At 49.2% G+C, this 19,731-nt stretch overlaps 1 protein-coding gene across 32 annotated transcripts in view; it reads left to right on the forward strand.

Moving 5' to 3' along the window:
- MEGF11 (multiple EGF like domains 11) overlaps positions 1 to 19,731 on the forward strand; it is a 381,686-nt gene that overhangs the window by 294,310 nt on the left and 67,645 nt on the right. For 30 of the 32 annotated variants that reach the window (XR_008657670.2, XR_008657671.2, XM_063638864.1 and 27 more), the window contains 3 exons: positions 1,191 to 1,311; positions 11,722 to 11,858; positions 17,233 to 17,445. Coding sequence is in view for 30 of the 32 variants with exons in the window: in XM_063638864.1 (XP_063494934.1) it covers positions 1,191 to 1,311; positions 11,722 to 11,858; positions 17,233 to 17,445 (471 nt within the window). In the remaining 2 variants the exon portion in view is untranslated. The remainder of the gene's footprint in view (positions 1 to 1,190; positions 1,312 to 11,721; positions 11,859 to 17,232; positions 17,446 to 19,731) is intronic. The other 2 variants (XM_063638870.1, XM_063638869.1) reach the window with 1 other exon arrangement.

Here is a 19,731-nt window from a genome sequence, read left to right on the forward strand (position 1 = left end):
TGGGCTGGGTGGTGGGACCAGGAGGTTCGGGATAGTCTTGGCTGTGAAATCTCCTGTGAGTCTAAATGCCCAGGCCTCACCCACACAAGTCTCAGATTCCTTCCTTCCAGGACCGCGTTGACTGGTCCTTCCTGAGACTGCCCGAGTGGGCACTCCCTAAAACCCTCCCAGGAGGCCCTTCCTGGCAGAGATAGCCCTTATCTTGGAAGGCTCTTCTGACCTTACCCATATGATGCTGCTCATCTGGGGCCTTCCCTTCTAGGGCATTTGGGACAGAAAGAGGTGAGGGTCCTGGGCAGATACCATGTACAGATTTGGAAGGATTACTTCGCCTGTTCCTCTCCCCTACTTTCTCTCCCCAGACACCAAACAGCCCCTCATTCCAGTTCCCCTGAGAGTCGTATTGACAGGAGACCTACAAGACTGCTTAGCTGAGACCCCTCAGAGGCAAGATTGAAGTTCTCCTCCCAACCCTGTAGCAGGATCTGTGGCCTCTCCAACAGCCTAGATCCTGAGGGGTGGCCAAGGACTCTGACCACAGAGACGTTGTTGATTGAGGGTGTTCCCTACCCCGATGTCTGGCCAGCTCCCAAGTCCTAGTGAGCTAGAGGCCAGGGCCATTGGATGAAGGCCCAAGACAAAGACCCCATGCAAATCCTGCCCCACCCTTCAACAGCACTCAGTCCCTGCACATGAGCCTGTCATGGGGGCTGGGAGCCTTCCTGAGCCTGGAAGGAATGTGCTCCAGATTATTCCCCGCTCTGAATCTAGGTGGATCCTTGAAGATGGGATCCATGAGCAATTCTCAGTGCCTTCATTAATGCAATGACTTTGGCCTGGCATGCCCTTCCTTCCATTCTCCTGGTGAAATTAACTTCATCTTTAAGGCCCAAGTAAAATGTCTTCCTCCTCGGGAAGCCTTCCTCATCCTCCTCCCCAGAATACTCTTCTTTACACTAAGAACACTTAAGTCATCCCACAAGTATTGGCCCAGGCACCCTACATTCCAATGTATTCAGTCTGAGCCCTGCTTCCCCCTCCTGGCAGGGAGCAGGACTGCAGCTCAGCTGATGCTGTACCTAATACAGATCCATTGACTGTGAAGGAATTCCTAGGGAACCCTGGAGCACTGGGGCCCTGCCACCTGATCTGAATGCTGCTGTGTCTAACACCTCTGCTTCTCCATGCAGCTGCGAGGAGCTGTGTCCTCCTGGGAGCCATGGAGCTCACTGTGAGCTGCGCTGCCCCTGCCAGAATGGGGGCACCTGCCACCACATCACTGGCGAGTGTGCCTGCCCCCCAGGCTGGACGGTAGGTGGGCCCAAAGGATCTGGGTGGGGCACTGGAGGGCTGAGCCTTCGTCAGTCACACACACCTTAAAAAGCTAAACTGGCCGGGCGTGGTGCTCATGACTGTAATCCCAGCACTTTGGGAGGCCAAGGCCTGCAGATCACTTGAGGTCAGGAGTTCGAGACCAGCCTGGCCAACCTGGCGAAACCCCATCTCTACTAAAAACACAAAAATCAGCCAGGCATTGTGTCATACGTCTGTAATCCCAGCTACTCAGGAGGCTAAGGCACAAGAATAATTTGAACCAGGGGGAAGAGGTCGCAGCCAAGATCAATTTGCTGCACTCTAGCCTGGGTGACAGAGTGAGACTCTGTCAAAGAAAAAAAGAAAAAGCTGAATTCTTCTCCCACTCTGAATACCCTCCCTCCTATTTATCGCCATAGGGCATCACTAAACACTGCCAGTGGTGCCGTGGACACAGCTTTGAATCCCAGGTCTGCCATCTTTAAGTGCTGTGTGGCCTGAAGCAAGTTACTCACCTCTCTGAGCCTGTGGTCTCTCGTGTGCAAAGAAATTGTATTATTCTTGTAAGATTAGCTCTGTCTTTCGGCGTGAGCACCCACACGAGCTGCCATGGGCCCTGGGCCAGAGGTGGCAGAAAAGGCTGGGAAAAGAGGAGAAACAGCAGGTATGGATGACCTGAATTTATCTAACTTCGCCCCCTGCGCTTGCACACACACACACATTCTGATTCTGTGGGCCCCAGAATCTGTATTTTAACAGGTACTGCAGGTGATTCTGATGTAGCTGAAGCAGCCCAGGTCTCATGTCTGGGAAAAACCATTGTGGGAAAGGAGGATAAGATTTGTAACCTCATGGGCCTAAATTCAGGTCTCACAGCCATTGTTGACCCTGAAAAAAGCCTCAATTACTTCCCTTCCCCCAAGTACAAAACTGATATAACAACAGTGAGCCCTGCCCTGCCCAGCTGCCATGGTTGGAGGCTGGCTCATGTGAGGCTGTGCATGTCCAAAGTCTTTTGCAAACTCTGAAGCCCTCTACGATGGCTTGATTTCTATCCCTGGGTGCCACAGACCCTCCACAAGCCTCCTTTTAGCCAACACACCCTGCCTGTCAGTGCCTCCCCCGCAGACCAAGCCCTTAGAGGCAGTGAGTCAGCTGAAGCTGACCTTCCTGGGCTGCGTCCCTGCCTCTGACTCTCCAGTAACATGGTCCGTTTCAGGGGAAGCTCAGCGACACAGTCCACCACCTCCCCTGGGGCCTGAGGCTTTGCAAAGCCAAAGAGGAAAGGGCTGCTGAGAAGAAGCAGGATATTTTAGGAGGCTGTGAATGCAGAGGTCACAGGGACAGATGGGAGGACACCTGCAGGGTCCATCGATGTAGGCACAGTCTTGTCAGAATTTTTTTAGGGCAGGAAAGGACCTTGGGGACCACTTGGTCCCACAGTATCCAAACCTGACTACATACCAGAGCTGATAAGGGGGTGGTGGGGGGTTAAAATACAGATTCCCAGGCTGCATCTGTGACCTCCTGGGACTGGGGGATCTCTGTTTTTAATAAGCTCCTCAGATGGTTCTGAGGCAGCCAGTCCTGTCTGCAGGTCTGCATTTGGAAAGAACTGATCGAGACCATAGGACTTCCTTCTGTGTTTCACAGAACCCTAGGGTTTCTTGAGGGAGAGTGGGGGCAGGAGCCTAATCATTAGGACTCTGGTGCCCACACCACCCCCACCTCTCCATTTTAATCTAGTTTCTATATTGAGGTGCTCTAGGTAAGATTTCACATAAAAATAGGGTTTCCCAGCTTTACGAAATTTGAATCCCACTGGTCCGTCAATACCTTCCTTTCTCAGATGAAGAAGCTAAGGCTCAGAGAGGGTAAGGGAGCTGTTCAAGACCACACTGGTGGTTAGGAGTGAGGTGGAGCTAGAATCCAAGTCTTCTGACTCCCAGCCCTTGGTGTCTGTCTGTCCATCTGTCTGTCTCCTCTGAGGAAGAAAAAGGGACTGCCACCACCTCTCCCATACCTGCCCATTTCTTCCACCCTGAACCAGTCTCTGGAAAGACCCTCTCATCTCCAACCAGCTTTCAGAAATCCACCCAGCAGGCTGGGTCCTCAGAGGCCCAGCTGCAGCAGGGAGGTTGTATCAGGATGTGGTGGGCAGAACAAGCACACAGCATCCCTTTGCCTATAAAGGCCTCTCTGGAGACACTGCTGAGGCTCCGGTGGTTGAAGAGGGGGAAGGTGAGAAGCAAACACATGGAGGGATTGTATTTCTTCCCAGCACAGCAAGAGGTTTGTTTTTCCAGATGACAGGTAACTCTGTCGATAGAAGCCTTTGGATTTGAGGACTTTATGTTTTTAATTTTATTGTAGACAATTGCATTTCTATTTTTGACATAGCATTTAACTTGCAGATTTGTATGAATTATTAATACCCCTTGCGCATGCAAAGTCACCATATAATGAAGTTGCACTCATGCCTGAGGCTCCTTCCAGGGAGAGCTGGGACCAAGGAATGGATACTGGGGAGAAGGCTCCCCACTTTAGCATCTTCCATTGCCTGACTTCCCAATGGCCCTATGTGACTTCAACCACACATTTTCCAACTCAGGGATATAGAGATTGCTTATTCATACCATGCACCTCCCCAAAGACCCAGGCCATTGTGTGGAACTGGAGAGAGGAGCTGCCAGGAACTCTGGCCCTCCAGGCCCCTCCTCAGAGATTCCTGGCCACCAGGCCCTAAGCATGCCCACAGGATATTCTGCTAGCCCAACATGAAGCCTGCTTCAGGAGGGGTCTTTGCAAAGAGACTGGGGAATCGTTTCCTCTCTTTTTCTGGGCTCTGAGACCTTTCAAAGAGAAACCAGGTCTGAGTAGTTTCATGTGAGTGGGCACTAGAGACAGAGAGGCAGGAGGAAATAGGATTGACATCCCCCACCCTTAGGAGTTCGCAGTCTTATATTGGGGACTGGATACAGTGTGTGTGTGCCTACATACACACACACAAAGACTGGAAGAGAGGAGGCTGAGGAGCTGGGAAATAGGACCAGTTATCCTAGAGGGCCAAAGAGAGGTTTTGCATGGTGAAACCCTATCTCTACTAAAAATACAAAAAATCAGCCAGACACGGTGGTGGGCACCTGTAATCCCAGCTATTCGGAGGCTGAGGCAGGAGAATCGCTTGAAACCGGGAGGTAGAGGTTGCAGTGAGCCAAGATTGTGCCATTGCACTCTAGCCTGGGTGACAGAGCAAGACTCCATCTCAAAAAAAAAAAAAAAAAAGAGAGAGAGAGAGAGGTTTTGGGGCCGAGGCCTAGCATCACAGATGCTCAGGTTTGAGAAGGAAGATTCATGGAGCCCCACTTCCCAGCCTGTGGCCTGGATCACCTTCACAGTACCCACACCAACCACAGCTCACTGTCCATCGAGGGTGTCCATGCCACCCTGGAGCATCACTGATCATTAGAAATGCCTTCAGATGCTTGGTGAGGCTGAGTTGCCTCCCCTCCAGGAGAGCTGGCATGGCCTTAAGTCCTTTCACCATCTTGGCCCCTTCTCTTTTTATGTTCCACTTAGCCAAGATCCTCTTTTTTTTTTTTTTTTTGAGATGGAGTCTCACTCTGTTGCCCAGGCTGGAGTGCAGTGGCGTGATCTCGGCTCACTGCAAGCTCTGCCTCCCAGGTTCATGCCATTCTCCTGCCTCAGCCTCCCAAGTAGCTGGGACTATAGGCACCCGCCACCACGCCCAGCTAATTTTTTGTATTTTTAGTAGAGACAGGGTTTCACCGTGTTAGCCAGGATGGTCTCGATCTCCTGACCTTGTAATCTGCCCTCCCAAAGTGCTGGGATTACAGGCCTCCCAAATTGCTGGGATTACAGGCGTGAGCCACTGCACCCAGCCACCAAGATCCTCTTAAAGTGCAACTGTTTTCCAGATTTTGACAAAGCCATTTGGTCTAATCAGTTCTGAGAGGAACAGAAAATATCACCTTACCCCATGTCCAACCTTCTAGATGCCACAGCAGTCCAAGATCCCACTACAATTGGAGATACACACTCAATTGACCACAGGGCAAGTATATGAATCTGCTGAGGCTGCCCAAACAAAGTGCCACAGACTAGGTGGCTTGAACAACAGAAATTGATTCTCACAGTTCTGAAGGCTGGAAGTCCAAGATCAAGGTGTCGGCAGGGTTGGTTCCTTCTGAGCCTCTTTCCTTGGCTTGTAGATGGCCATCTTCTCCCTGTGTCTCTATGTCGTCTTTTTTCTGGGTCTGTCTCTTCTTGTAAGGACATGAGTCATGTTGGATGAGGGCCCACCCATATGACCTCATCTTAACTTGATTACCTATGTAAAGGTCCTATTTCCAAATACAGTCACATTCTGAGGTACTGGAGGTTAAAACTTCAGCATAGGAATGTTGGCCGGGTGCAGTGGCTCATGCCTGTAATCCCAGCACTTTGGGAGGCCGAGGTGGGTGGATCACCTGAGGTCAGGAGTTCAAGACCAGCCTGGCCAACATGATGAAACCCAGTCTCTACTAAAAACAAAAATTAGCTGGGTGTGATGGCACATGCTTGTAATCCCAGCTCCTCAGGAGGCTGAGGCAGGGTGCTTGAACCTGGGAGGTGGAGGTTGCAGTGAGATGAGATCACGTCATTGCACTCCAGCCTGGGCAACAGAGAGAGACTCCATCTCAAAAAAAAAAAAAAAAAAAGGAATGTTGAAGGGGTACACTTCAGCTCATAGCAGCAGGAGAGAAACCACAGGCCATAGCCCTCTCCTAAGCTGACTTCTCTGGCTGCTCTCTCTCCCTGCCTCTCCCCAAAAGGCTGTTCTTCCAGCCAGCAGTGGGTGATGACTTCTACGGTTCTCTTCTACTCTTCTCAGTCTCAGGTTACATGGGGCTCCCACCATGTGCCACCTCATCAGGTGTCAACTTGGTTCAATTACTATTAAGTGCCCCCTGTTTAAGGCACTGTACTAGGTTCCTTCACATCTCTAATCTCACTTCGTCTTTATAACCACCTGGAAGACTAGGAGTTACTACTCCCATTTTATAGATGAGAAAATTAAGGCTCAGAATGATCACCTGACTTATCCTAGCTCACCTATCTGGGAGGAGGCAGAGCTGGGATCTGAGCCCAAATCATGACTTTGAACCCAGTGCCCTTCCCACCACACCAGGCAACAGGATCTCCAAGATATCAAATTCTCTCAGGCCCCAGGAGCTCAAACCAGGGAAGAGGACTAGAGATTCGGCGGGCTTGGATGCCTGCAGTTTGGGAATCCTGAGTGGGGGCTGAAAGAGGTGCTCACCCACTTCACCAAAAAGTCTCAAGGATGCTTGATTTCCCTAGGGAATGCCGGAAGGATGCATTCTATGTACCAGACTTCTCTACTGAACTCAGAGAGCACTGGTTGTGTCTGAGAAGCACTAAAAAGGACAGGAATCTGGCCAGATGTGGTGGCATGAGCCTGCAGTCCCAGCTCCTGAGAAGGCTGAGATGGGAGGATCACTTGAGCCCAGAGGTTCAAGGTTACAGTGAGCTGGGACGGCACCACTGCACTTCAGCCTGGATGACAGAGTGAGACCCCATCTCTTAGAAAAAAAAAAAAAAAAGTGTTTTTGGCTGGGCGCAGTGGCTCATGCCTGTAATCCCAGCACTTTGGGAGGCTGAGGCAGGTGGATCACCTGAGGTCAAGAGTTCAAGACCAGCCTGGCCAACATGGTGAAACCCCATCTCTACTAAAAATACCAAAAATTAGCTGGGCATAGTGGCGGGCACCTGTAATTCCAGCTACTCAGGAGGCTGAGACGGGATAATCGCTTGAACTCGGGAGGTGGAGGTTGTCATGAGCCGAGATCACGCTATTGTACTCCAGCCCAGGCAACAAGAGCAAAACTCCGTCTCAAAAAAAAAAAAAAAAAAAAAGTTTTTCCAAGAGTGTCCTTATCCAGCCCGGGACTGTAGAAGACTGAGTCAGATGGAAGCCAGAAAGACTTCTCCTCCCTCTTGAATACATAGAACTTATAATGTGCACTGAGAAAGGCCCCTGCCATGCCTGGAGTGCCCCCACACCTCCAGGAGGAAGAAGGACCCCCACTCTGAGTGACTTCTTTTTTTCTTTTCTTTTTTTTGAGATGGAGTCTCACTGTGTTGCCCAGGCTGGAGTGCATTGGCACAATCTTGGCTCACTGCAACCTCCGCCTCCCAGGTTCAAGTGATTGTCCTGCCTCAGCCTCCCGAGTAGCTGGGATTACAGGCACCTGCCATCACGCCTAATTTTTGTATTTTTTACTAGAGATGGGGTTTCACCACGCTGGCCAGGCTGGTCTTGAACTCCTGACCTCAAATGATTCACCAGCCTTGACGTCCCAAAGTGCTGAGATTGCAGGCATGAGCCACCGCACCTGGCCTGAGTGACTCTTCTCTCCCCTTTTCTCACACTGTCCTCGGCTGCTTCTGCCCCTCACTCCCCCCTCCCCTCCCCGCCTCAGCCCCTCCTCTTAGCCCCCCTACTTCTGACTTGTGTGTGAAGGAGAGTCTGAGCTGAATGGCCTCCTATTTAACTCATTACAAGTAAACTGGATGATCTTGAAAGATGACTCTGGTCTGGCACAATTTTCCTGAATAAACTAGCTTCTGCAGGGTTGGTGATTATTGGTGCTTAATAATTGTGTGTCGAACTAATTGATTAATTAATTGGAGGAACATCCTTCATCTCCATAAGAGAAATGACTGTCGGGTGTGCACGGGGGCTGGAAGGGCAGCAGGAGACAAGAGCAGGCTCAGTTCTGTTAAAAACCTAAGACTCATGCATGTAATTTTAAGTTACATAATACCACAAGGCTAATACAGGGGGTGGGGGTGGGGGGAGTCCCCTGCTCCATTTACAAATCCTACTCCCTAAAGGCAGCTACTTTCAAATCTTTTAGATATTTCTTCTGGCATTTCCCTCCACTTTTCTACATAACATGCTTTATAGCCGTTTCTTGACTTTTCCATTTTAGACAGTCATTGAATCCATTGACTTTCTGCCATAGAATAAGATTCAGCTCTGACATACAAACACAAGCAACCCCTCTCCCACCCTCCCAGTGAAGTTATGTTACAATTTGTGGTTAAATCATTTTAAAAAGTTTTAAGACACAGGATTTGGCTGTGTCGCCCAGGCTGGAGGGCAGTGGCTATTCACAGGCACAATCATAGCTCACTGCAGCCTTGAACTCCTGGGCTCAAGTGATCCTCCTGCCTCAGCCTCCTGAGTAGCTGGGACTATAGACAGGTGGCACCATGTCCAGTTTGGTTAAATTATTTTTTAATATTTATGTTAATATACATGTGTATTGTTACTAATTTATCCTGAACTCTCTGACAGAGCTCTCAAACTCCTCTCAATAAGGTCAGACTCATTAGAAGTCTCTCCAGTTTTTGCTTTTGTTTTGTTTTTGAGGCAAGTTTCTTAGAAGCCTGCAACTTCTGTTCCAGTCTGAACTCTTTAACTCTTTGCTCTACAGGCCTGCAGCATAGCTGTCATCTGGGGCTTCCTTTCACTGCTATCCTGGGATTCCTTTCACCTCTGTCTTCTGTTGGAGTCCCTAGTTCCTGGAATCATGACTTTCTTTTTCTTGGGTAATTCTTTTTTTTTTTGAGACAGAGTTTCGTTCTTGTTGCCCAGGCTGGAGTCCAGCCATGTGATCTTGGCTCACTGCAACCTCCACCTCCTAGGTTCAAGCGATTCTCCTGCCTCAGCCTCCCCAGTAGCTGGGATTACAGGCATGTGCCACCATGCCCGGTTAATTTTGTATTTTTATTAGAGATGGGATTTCTCCATGTTGGTCAGGCTGGTCTGGAGCCTCAGGTGATCCACCCACCTCAGCCTCCCAAAGTGTTGGGATTACAGGCGTGAGCCACCATGCCCAGCTTTCTTGGGTAATTCTTTTTGATGGAAAACAAATCCTCCAATAGCTTTCTTAGAAAATGTTTATGGAAGGTTTACTTTTTGAGGCTGTTCAAATCTGAAAATGTCTTTATTGAGTCCCCTGCTTGAGTGTTAGTTTAGTTGGGTGTAGAATTCTAAGTTGGAAATGATTTTTTTCCTCTGGATTTTTAAGGCATTGCTCCATTGTCTTCTGGCTTCTAGTTAAGAAGTCTAAAACCTTTTGATTCCTGATTTTTGTATGTTTGTTTTCCTGTTTGTATTTTCACTTTTATTTGTTTTTGTAGAGATGAGATCTTGCTTTGTTGCCTAGGCTGGTCTCCAACTGCTGGGCTCAAGAGATCCTCCCGCCTCAGCCTCCCAAAGTGCTAGAATTATAGGCATGAGCCACCACACCTAGGCTGTTTTCCTCTTTCTAAAAACTGTGAACATCATTTCTTTATCCACAGAGATATAAAAGTTTACAATAACATACCTTGATGTGGGTCTTGTTTTATATTTTTGATAGAGACTTTGTAGGCCTTTTCAGTTCAGAAACCCACGTTCTCCATCCTTCCATTCTGGGAAATTTCTTTTTATTATATTTTCCATTAATTTACTTACCTCTATTTTCTCTGTTCTACTGTCTGGAACTCCTGTTAATTAGATGCCAGACCACCTGAACTGGTCCTCTAATTTCATTATATTTTCTCTATATTTTTAATCTCATCTCTCTCTCTATTTTTGTCTCTCTCTCTCTCTCTTTGGTGTACTTTATAGATTTCCTCAACTTTATCTTTTGGCTCTTCTATTGCAACATTTTAATTTCCGCCATTTTATTTTTAATTTTCAAGACCTCTTTCCTATGCTCTGGATATCCTCTTTTATAGCACTCTATTCTTTCATAGGTGCAATATTTTCTTATAGCTACCTGAGCATGTTCATTTTAATTATGATAGAGGCTTTTTTCCTTCTCTTTTTTTAGGTTTTCCTTGCTCTAGGCATGGTTCCTATTTCCTCTGTGTTCCTGTTGTCTGTTTATTTCAGTGTTTCTCTTTGATGTGAGGGCCTATTTCAAATATCTGGTGATCTTTGGCCATCTGTTCCTGTTTTACAGTGAGCCCCAGAAAAGCTCATTGGACACCTGGGGGTGGAGGGAGATGTCAGACGTGTTGACTGATGGGACCCTCAGCTATCAATATCTTTAGGTCATTTCTCTTGAGCTCCTCAGTGTCCCTAGAAAGGATCCCTCCAACCTCCTGCCACAGGGAGTTCAGTCCGGCAGTCAGCCTTTAGGAGCACAGCAGGGAAGAGAGCAGCAGGAGAGTTCCACCTCCACCTTCATCTGTGCCTGTGTCCCTTGTCCACAGCCTGTGACACCAACCTCTCTGAAAGACTTGGACAATTCACCTGGCTGCTATTCAAGGTGGGGGCAGAGATTGGGGGTCTAATTCCTTATTTTATAAACTTTCAAACAGTCCTGTTTTGATCATACCTGCACCTTCACCTTCAGAGAGTCCCAGTGTCTCCGATTCCTGAGCTTTTTGAGGTTACAAAGGACTTCATCATCCAGCATTGTGACACTCCCTTTGCAGGCACTTAACATTGCCCAGGAAGCAGAAACCAAAGCAGTTATCACTCCTCCACCTGCTTTTCCATCTTCCAGTGTGTGACATCCTTTGTCTCCTATTCCTCTTTTCCTTGTGGGTTTTTTTTGTTTCTTTTTTTTTGAGACGGAATCTCGCTCTGTCACCCAGGCTGGAGTGCAGTGGCGCAATCTTGGCTCACTGCAAGCTCCGCCTCCCGGGTTCACGCCATTCTCCTGCCTCAGCCTCTCCAAGTGGCTGGGACTACAGGCGTCCGCCACCTCGCCCGGCTAATTTTTTGTATTTTTAGTAGAGACGGGGTTTCACCGTGGTCTCGATCTCCTGACCTCGTGATCCACCCGCCTCGGCCTCCCAAAGTGCTGGGATTACAAGCGTGAGCCACCACGCCTGGCTCCTTGTGGGTTTATACCTATACCCCTTTGACTCTCATGTCAGCTGGGTTTGAGAAAGCAGCTGAGCAAAGTGCACGTCTCCATACCAGCATGTTTACTCAGCCTCCTTCCTTGTGTCTCCTCAGTGCTTCACTGTGTGCCCATGTGAGAGTACTTAGTGCCTTGTACTTAGCGGTTTTTTTGGCTCTCTCTGCGGTAGACTAGGAGGACAGGAATCAAGTCGAATCACCCCTAGTGTCTAACACAGCACCTCGTATGCAATAGGCAGTTCCTAAATTGTGCTGAATAATTGGATGAGCAAGTTAGCCTCAGTCTCCCATCTCCCATCTCTAAGAGGAGGGCTTTGGAGCCCTGGTGTCCAGCTGTCTGAACTTCTTCTGGGAAGTTGGGTGGTCCCTGGAGCCACAGCAGCTGCGCCATTCCCAGGAAAGTTTGGCATTTCTGGAGCACCACCATGCATGTCTTCCCACCTTTCTTTCAGGGAGTAGTGTGTGCCCAGCCCTGCCCACCAGGGACATTTGGCCAGAACTGCAGCCAGGATTGCCCTTGCTACCATGGAGGGCAGTGTGACCACGTGACTGGACAGTGCCACTGTACAGCTGGATACATGGGGGACAGGTAAGGATAGTGTTAACTGTTATCTTTGCTGTCCATTTTACTCATATTATTCACAGGAGCCTTGCAGAGAACAGCTCATAGCCCAGCCCTCTCTCTGCCAGCCTTCCAGTTCCTTCCTCAGAAAGCACTCTGAGCTCTCCTGCCAGGGAGAGTTGGCACCTGATCCCTCCTCACCCTCGGCCTGCAGAGACACCCTCTTCTCTAGCCTAGTGGCCCAAGCCCTGAATTTGCACGGGCTTACCTGAGGGAAGCAGGTGAGCACCTGCCCCCACTCTCTACTCTGCACTCGTAGAGGGAGGCAATGGCACAGATAATCCAAGGAAGCTGAGAGTGCAAAATCACTTCATACGTTTTGCACGATTTCTTCTGGAAGGGGATTTTTAGTCCTAATTTGGGTTCCACCAAAAGGATACTGGCATCAGTTGGCATCCTCTGAAGGCCTGTGGCTTAAGAGCAGACTGAAGGAGGCTGCCAATGTCCTGGAATGAAACCAGACTTGCAGAGTGGATAATCAAAAAAACACAGAACTGGGGAATTGCCATATGTGCACACGTGCCACAGCTGGAAGAAGGAGGCCATGATGACAGGGCAGGTGCAGAGGGAAAGGGAGAAACGGCAACCGGTGTGTGTGATGGTGAGGAGATTGGGAGCTGGAAAGAGATATTTGAAACCCACAGAACCCGGGCCACGTCTCCTCCCTCTCACTCTTGACCACATGGGTCTCTTCAGGCAGAGAAGGGCTGTACAGAGGCAGCCCCCACACCCCATGCCTGGTTCTGTGGGGATCCATGTTTCATTTCTGGCTCCTGGATTTTATACTCTTCTCAGACAAAATGAGGAAACACTTTTCATTATTCCCTGCCTGGGTGACATCAGGAAGCCCGGATGGAGGCTGAGTTAACAAATGAATCCCTCCATTTCTAATAGACGTAATCGGGGCTCCTCCAGCTCTCACTAGAATCAGCCCCAAATCCTTAGTGATGTCCAGAAAAGAGATTGTCCATTAACCTTGGGCGTATTTGCCTCCGGCTGGAAGTCTTTTAAGCCAGATCTGATCCCTTTGTGAGCCAGTGTTCATCAACTTGAGTTTCCCCAGCATAGAACGTGGGGTGTGGCATCTGGGGATCCATCCCTCCCTGACCCGTGGGAGGGAGGGCTGAAACATTGAGTGCATGTTCCCATCCTCACCATCTCCCCAAATAAGGAAATGCTCAGGATGAGCCAGTATGGACTGGAATCAGGAAGACCCTCAAGCCAGCACAGGACTCCTTTGTCAGTCCACTTTCTCATGAGAGTGCAAACCGCCCGCTTGTTGTTGGAAATGAGCAGGCCCAGGGTTCTAGCCAGCTGGACTCCACACCAGTAGACCCTAGTTCATTGGTGCTCTCGATTTTCCCTGTCAAGATGTGCCAAACGGAGAAATAATCCAAAATCTCTCTGCTTGTTGGAGCCTGGTCCATGATCCTGGGCAGAGAGGAACCCCTAAAGCCAAGGGGCCCTCCAGCAAGCTTTGCCAATCAACCACAGGAGAGTTCAATAGGAGGCCAGGCAGTGTTTGGGCTTCTCACCTAAACTGGCTGCCTGGTGTTTAATATTTTGTAAAATTGCCTCCATTAATTTCTTAGATGACAGCTGCATTAACCCACCCCAAATCATCACGAGCATATTAAAGTTGAGTGGGTGTAATAATGCAGGCCTCCCCGGATAGGCAGAAACCAGTGCAAATTAAACACGAAATGTAACAAGGGCTTTGCAGCTCATTTTGTAATTTAATTGAGCAATGTATCTGGTTGTTAATGGCAATATCGGACACATTAGATTGATATGGTGCAAAGGAAGGATGTTTAAGTAGAAAACTAATTCCTGCTGTGATTACCCTTCTGTTCTGCAGGCCCCGTTATTAGCATGCTTTGTGTAAAATTCATTAGCCGTCGTTGCTTGATCTCTAAATAAATAAGTTGTTTAAATTGTGAGTAGGGAAAAAAAAAAAAAAAGAGGCTGATTATGTAAATGAATTAGGTTGTCAATATTTCATTTCCAGATTGTTTTTCTGGGGCTGTAGATCCAGGCACCCCAAAAATATAGTGGGCTAGGGAATTGCCCTTCAGAGGAGCTTAGGGTTCAGGGGTCTGTCCAGTCCTGCTCAGCAGGAGGGAGCAGGAATGTTTGAAAAGGAACAAGTATCAGGAGGTATCTGGTTTGAGCTTTTTCACCTGACATTTGCGACATTTGAGGCCAGCAAAGCACAGTGACTTCTGGAGAAATCTATTTGCAGGCTGAACAGGGGCTGGCAATTCAGATAGTGATTATTCAGGTCTTCACCTGCTCTTTTTCCTCCCCTTTTGCCTCAGTTTCCCTCCTTCCCTTCCCCTCCTTCTGTCTTCTACTTTCCCTTCCTTCTCCAGACATCACCTTCTTTCTTGCTTCTTCTTCCCTCTCTTTTCTGCTCTCTTTCCCTTCATGAGGCCTCAGATTGGCTGACATATGACAAGATTTGCAGAAAGACAATCTGGGGTCATCTTAGCCACATGCAGGCTGCGTGAGCTTGGACCAGTTGCCTCACTTGTCTCATGGCAGCCTCCTTAACTCCAAAGTGCGGGTGATGAGAATATCTGCTGCTCCAGGGGCTGGGGACAGGCTCTGGGGCCTGAGCAGCTGGAAGCCCCTCAGTATACGGTGCCCAGGGGTGTTGTCATCATGACCCCTCCTGCCCCACTATTCTGCCAGATCACTCCTTTGCCACAGTGGCTCTGAGAGGGGAGAGCTGGTGGCATCTTCTTGGGAAGGAAGCCAGACCCCAGTCACTGTCCTCTTCTTGTCTTTGTGGGTGCAGAGCAACAAGGGCACAGAAGACAGACAAGGACACCCCAGTCTCAAGTTGCCAAGGCTGGTGCCCCACACACCAGCTGCTGTCATCCCCCGCACACTTGCTAGCTGGCCCTGCCACATCCACGAGTGTCTGGCCACTCACCCTCACCATAGACAACTGAGTCAGCCAGCCACAGAATCTCCCTGCCCTGTCTGTAGAAGAATACTTCCACCCCCACGATCCTCCAAAATACATAATAAAGAAGTTAGAGCTGTATTTTTTTTTAATTGCTTTTCCCCTCAGATTACTGTAGAAGATATACAGAAAACCTGGAAAATGGAAACATATGATAATTAAAACACTAACTCCTCAAATCCACTCTACTATTAACATTTTAGAATTTTTCCCTTTGGGCTTTTTCATGCCTGAATTTAAGGCCAGAAGGTCAGATGGGCTCTGTTATAAGAACTGTTGAAAACAATATTAACATGAGTACTAATGAAAATAACTAACTTTTCTAATTGAGCCCCAATTATGGTCTGGGCGCCTTTCTAAAATGTTTACACACATTATCTCATTTAATTCTTACAGAACCCGATGAGGTTTAGTGAGTATCGTCCCATTTTATGAAAAAGAAGAGGATGTCAGAGCTTTAGGTTAGTTCTCCATTATCCGCACTGTTGAATCAGTGCTGGAACAAAGATATCCCAGAACCCCAGAGGCCATTTCCATTTGTCTTTGGGATGCCAGAAGTCGTCCCCCTCTTTTACCCCTTATTCCCCAGGTTTAACCCTTGACTTATCTGGATCTAGTTGCTGTGACAATAAGTTTGCATCCCCTGGGAACGAGCCCAGGGGTGGGTAAGGGGTGTTGAGGCACATTCAGGAAATCAGGTGGTCAGCAGTGGGGTCACACTCGCCCACAGAGGAGCCACACCCATGGCTGTGAGTTAAATGAAGTTGAATAATTATCCTTATGTTGGGAGCTCCAAGTACTAGCCCAGACACACAGAGGACACAAAGGGGGTCCCAGGCTTCCTCCTTAGGGGCTCACAGGCTGATGGGAGAGACTCAGCCCCTACCCTGAGGGGACCTTCTTCCAAGGAAGGGAAAATAGCGCTTGTCACAGGGCATTCTATAGTCCGATGCAGGAAGACGCTTCCTCTTCTCGAGGGAAAATCCGCAGTCAGGGAGGAGATATGTCTCCCAGTAGGACAAGAGAGACTGTACATCTTGCCCAAAGGCTCAAAAACCAGAGATACTGTATAGAAACAAAATCACCCCATTTCATCAAATCTAAGGTGCCACTGATTGTAAGATGCATCATTGTTTCATATGCTGCAAAGAATGAAAAACACTGGCAATTAAACTATCACGTCACCAATTACAAGACTTACCTAATTTCAGAGATATAAAAATATATTTTAAAAACAAGGTGGCTTACGCCTGTAATCCCAGCACTTTGGGAGGCCGAGGCAGGCGGATCATGAGGTCAAGAGACTGAGACCATCCTGGCCAACATGGTGAAACCCCGTCTCTAGTAAAGTAAAAATACAAAAATTAGCTGGGCGTGGCAGTGCACGCCTGTAGTCCCAGCTACTCGGGAGGCTGAGGCAGGAGAATGGCTTGAACCTGGGAGGCGGAGGTTGCAGCAAGATCGTGCCATTCCAGCCTGGGCGACAGAGTGAGGTTGCATCTCAAACAAACAAAAAAAGCAAGGTGTTTTTAAACCTACCTAAAAGGTTTTTTGTTTAATGGGTGCGGAGTTTCAGTTTGGGAAGATGGAAACGTTCTGGAGATGGGTGGTGGTGATGTGGCACAACAGTGCGAATGTGCTTAATGCCACTGAACTGTACGTGGTTAAAATAGTCAACTCTATGGGGTGTACTGTCTTAGTCTGCTCATGCTGCTATAACAAAATACCTGAGACTGAGTATTTTATAAATAACAGACATTGATTCTCACAGTTCTGGAGGCTGAGAAGTTCAAGATCAAGGGGCGGCAGGTTTGGTGTCTGATAAGGGCCCCGATCTCTGCTTCCAAAATGGTGCCTTGAAGGCTGTATCCTCAGAAGGCAAAAAGAATAGAAGAGCCAAAAGAAAAAAAAAAAAAAAGGAACCTCACTGGCTCCCTCCAGCCCCTTTTATGAGAGCACTAATCCATTCATACCCTAATCACCTCCTAAAGGCGACACCTCCTAATACCGTAGCATTGGGTGTTAAGTTTCAATGAGAATTTTGAGAGAAACATTTAAACCATAACTTGTATATTTCACCACAACTTTAATTTTTAAAAATTATTATGCTTGGAATCAATAAAATATGGTAGTACAAACTCAGTGCTGGGGGTACTGAGGAGACCTGGCGTGAAAGGCAGAAATGACTGGGGTGAACTAAACCGTGGACTACTTCCTGGAGGAGAAGAGAGAAAAGGGGAGGAGGCTGTGAGCAGGGTGGAGCACACCAGGCCTGGGCCAGATGGCCAGGAGGACCACGTCCTGGAGGATCTTGAAGCACAGGTGAGGGATCATGGCCCACAGCCTCAGCCCCACTCTGCTCTCCCACAGGTGCCAAGAGGAGTGCCCCTTCGGGACCTTCGGCTTCCAGTGCTCGCAGCGCTGTGACTGCCACAATGGGGGGCAGTGTTCACCCACCACGGGTGCCTGCAAGTGTCAGCCTGGCTACAAGGGCCCACGCTGCCAGGAGCGACTGTGCCCGGAGGGCCTGCATGGCCCAGGCTGCACCCTGCCCTGCCCCTGTGACGCTGACAACACCATCAGGTAAGAGCTGGGAATGGGCGAGCCCGGGGGGTGCTCAGGTAGAGAGGAGGCTTGCTAGGATGTGGCCCCCCACCTCTAGCACGGACATCCAGACAGGGTAGGGAAAGGGCTAGGACTTCAGCACTGAGCCCTGAGAATCACTTTGATGAAAAGAAGGGGAAGCCAAGGCCACATAGCCACAGTCAGGACTAGAGCCGGATCACTCACCTCTGTCCACCACACCTGGCTACCTGCATTTCCAAACATGCCTGTCTGAGACTCTACACGTGGAAGCAAGGAGACAGCGAGGAGGTGGGGTGGAGCACAGCTGCATGACCCTGGAGGCTAGGATAGCAGGGCTCGGGTGCCACAAGCTCTGAGCACATTGTCCTGGAGAATATTTCCCCTCCACTTGCGTGGCATCCAACCAGAGACAGGGCCACTAGGCAGAAGTAGAGGCTTGAGCTGCAGAAGGTCAGGACTAGAAGGGACCTTAAAAATCACTAGGGCTATCCAGGGCCTAAGAAGGGTTGTCCCAACAGGCCCTGGAAAGGGTAGAGGAGCGGGAACAACAGGGGCAGCCCTTTATCAGGGCCTGAACTTGGGGCCAGCCCCTCCCCCAACACTCTGTGTCCTTTGTGGCTTGGGGACATCTGGGCAGAAGTTGTCCTTCTACCCCCCACTTCCAAAGGAGTCTGAACCTGTGAAGCCAGAGCTGTTCTGGGCTACTACTCCCAGCTCCCTTCCCTGCCCGCTTCACGCACCAGCTGGCACTGCCCCAGGTAACAATTGAGACTGTCAGCCCTGGATAAATGCCCCCACAGCCCTTTATCGTGGTTGCCTCTTATCTGGGTGACAAAGGTCGGGGAGCATCCCTTCTCCCTCAGGCCTACGGACAACCCAGGGAAGACCGGCCACCCTGGGCATGGGTGCTGCTGCTGTTTGCAGGGCAGAGAGAGAATCCCTCTGCTTTGCAGCCCTGTCACTGGGACAGCCAGGATTTAGCCTTGGCCCCTCTGTTTCCAGGCTGTGATCTTTCACAAATCACTCTGGAGCCTCGTTCACTGTAAGCAGAGGCATCTCAGCAAGTGTTATGAGTTAAACTAAAAGGTCCTCCCTCCCTGGAGTGGAGCAGCTGGGGTGGTGTGAGGCAGAGGTGGAAGGCCCGGGAAGGAGACTGTCCAGAGTGGGTGCTAGAGCCAGTGGAGCTAGCCTGTCCATGACCTGAGCATTCATTCACTTGGTCATTCATTCAACAAACACTGAGCACCTGCAGGGCTGGGCTATGAGGAGGAAACACTGAGCACCTTCTACCATATTTCTTCAAATACAAGACAATACCAGTAGTGAGGCATAGCTTTATTTGGGTTACTACTAGGAAAATTCTATCAACTGAACCATGACATACCATTGATTGTATAGCATACCCAATATCAGAGATGTGAAAATGTAGAGGAGAAGTACATCTTAGAATTGATGAAATACATGTGGCTGGCCCTGCTGGGTTCCAACATGTGCCCAAGTAACTGTGACCCAGGACTATGTGATGCTGGTCAGGGAAGGCTTCCTAGAAGAGGTGGCATCTGGGCTGGGTTTGGAGAGTAGAGTGAGAGCCCCAAGGCACTAACTACAGAAGTCGCATATGGCTGGTCAGGGGACTGGGCAGCTGGCTCAGACTATTCCATGCGTCTAAATATTAATATTCCAGGATCTGTTGCTCCTTCTGGGAAGCTGAGGGAGGACCCTCTCCAAGACAGGAAGCAAGGCTGATGCCGGGGTCCAATGCAGGGAGCTCCTGCCACAGAAATCTAACCAAGCCCCAAATTAAAGGGCTATTGTTTTCCTCCTGTGCCTGGGCAACCATGCCCTGTATAATTCATCCTTCCTCTGAAGGAGTCCTCGATGCATTATTAATCTGAAAGGACTCCCTCTTCTCTCCTGCTAATCTCAGCCCATCCAATATTGATGATTATTTGCTTTACTGTCTTTAAAACGTATCATGTTTCAGGGACTGGGAGGGAGTAGCAGTTCTTCAGAGTGGGGGCTCTGAGTGTGCCCACCAGTCTACTCCCCAGCCTGGTCTCCTCTGAGTCTGCATCACCACCTCCTTGAGGGCACCAGCAGCCTGGCTTGTCCATGCCTGTGGCCTCTAGCCTCAGCATTGCACGGTGCCTGCACAGAGTAGGCCTTCAGTAAGAGGAGTCCCTGAACTCATCTTAAACAGCCCATCCCTCTAGGAGGTTCTACCCATTAGCTGAAGTCAACCCTATTTTTTAAAAAAAACATATTTCTCCCTTTCCCTTGGTA

This window comes from Symphalangus syndactylus, chromosome 5, assembly GCF_028878055.3.
Source record: "Symphalangus syndactylus isolate Jambi chromosome 5, NHGRI_mSymSyn1-v2.1_pri, whole genome shotgun sequence".
In the NCBI taxonomy this organism is placed as follows: domain Eukaryota; kingdom Metazoa; phylum Chordata; class Mammalia; order Primates; family Hylobatidae; genus Symphalangus; species Symphalangus syndactylus.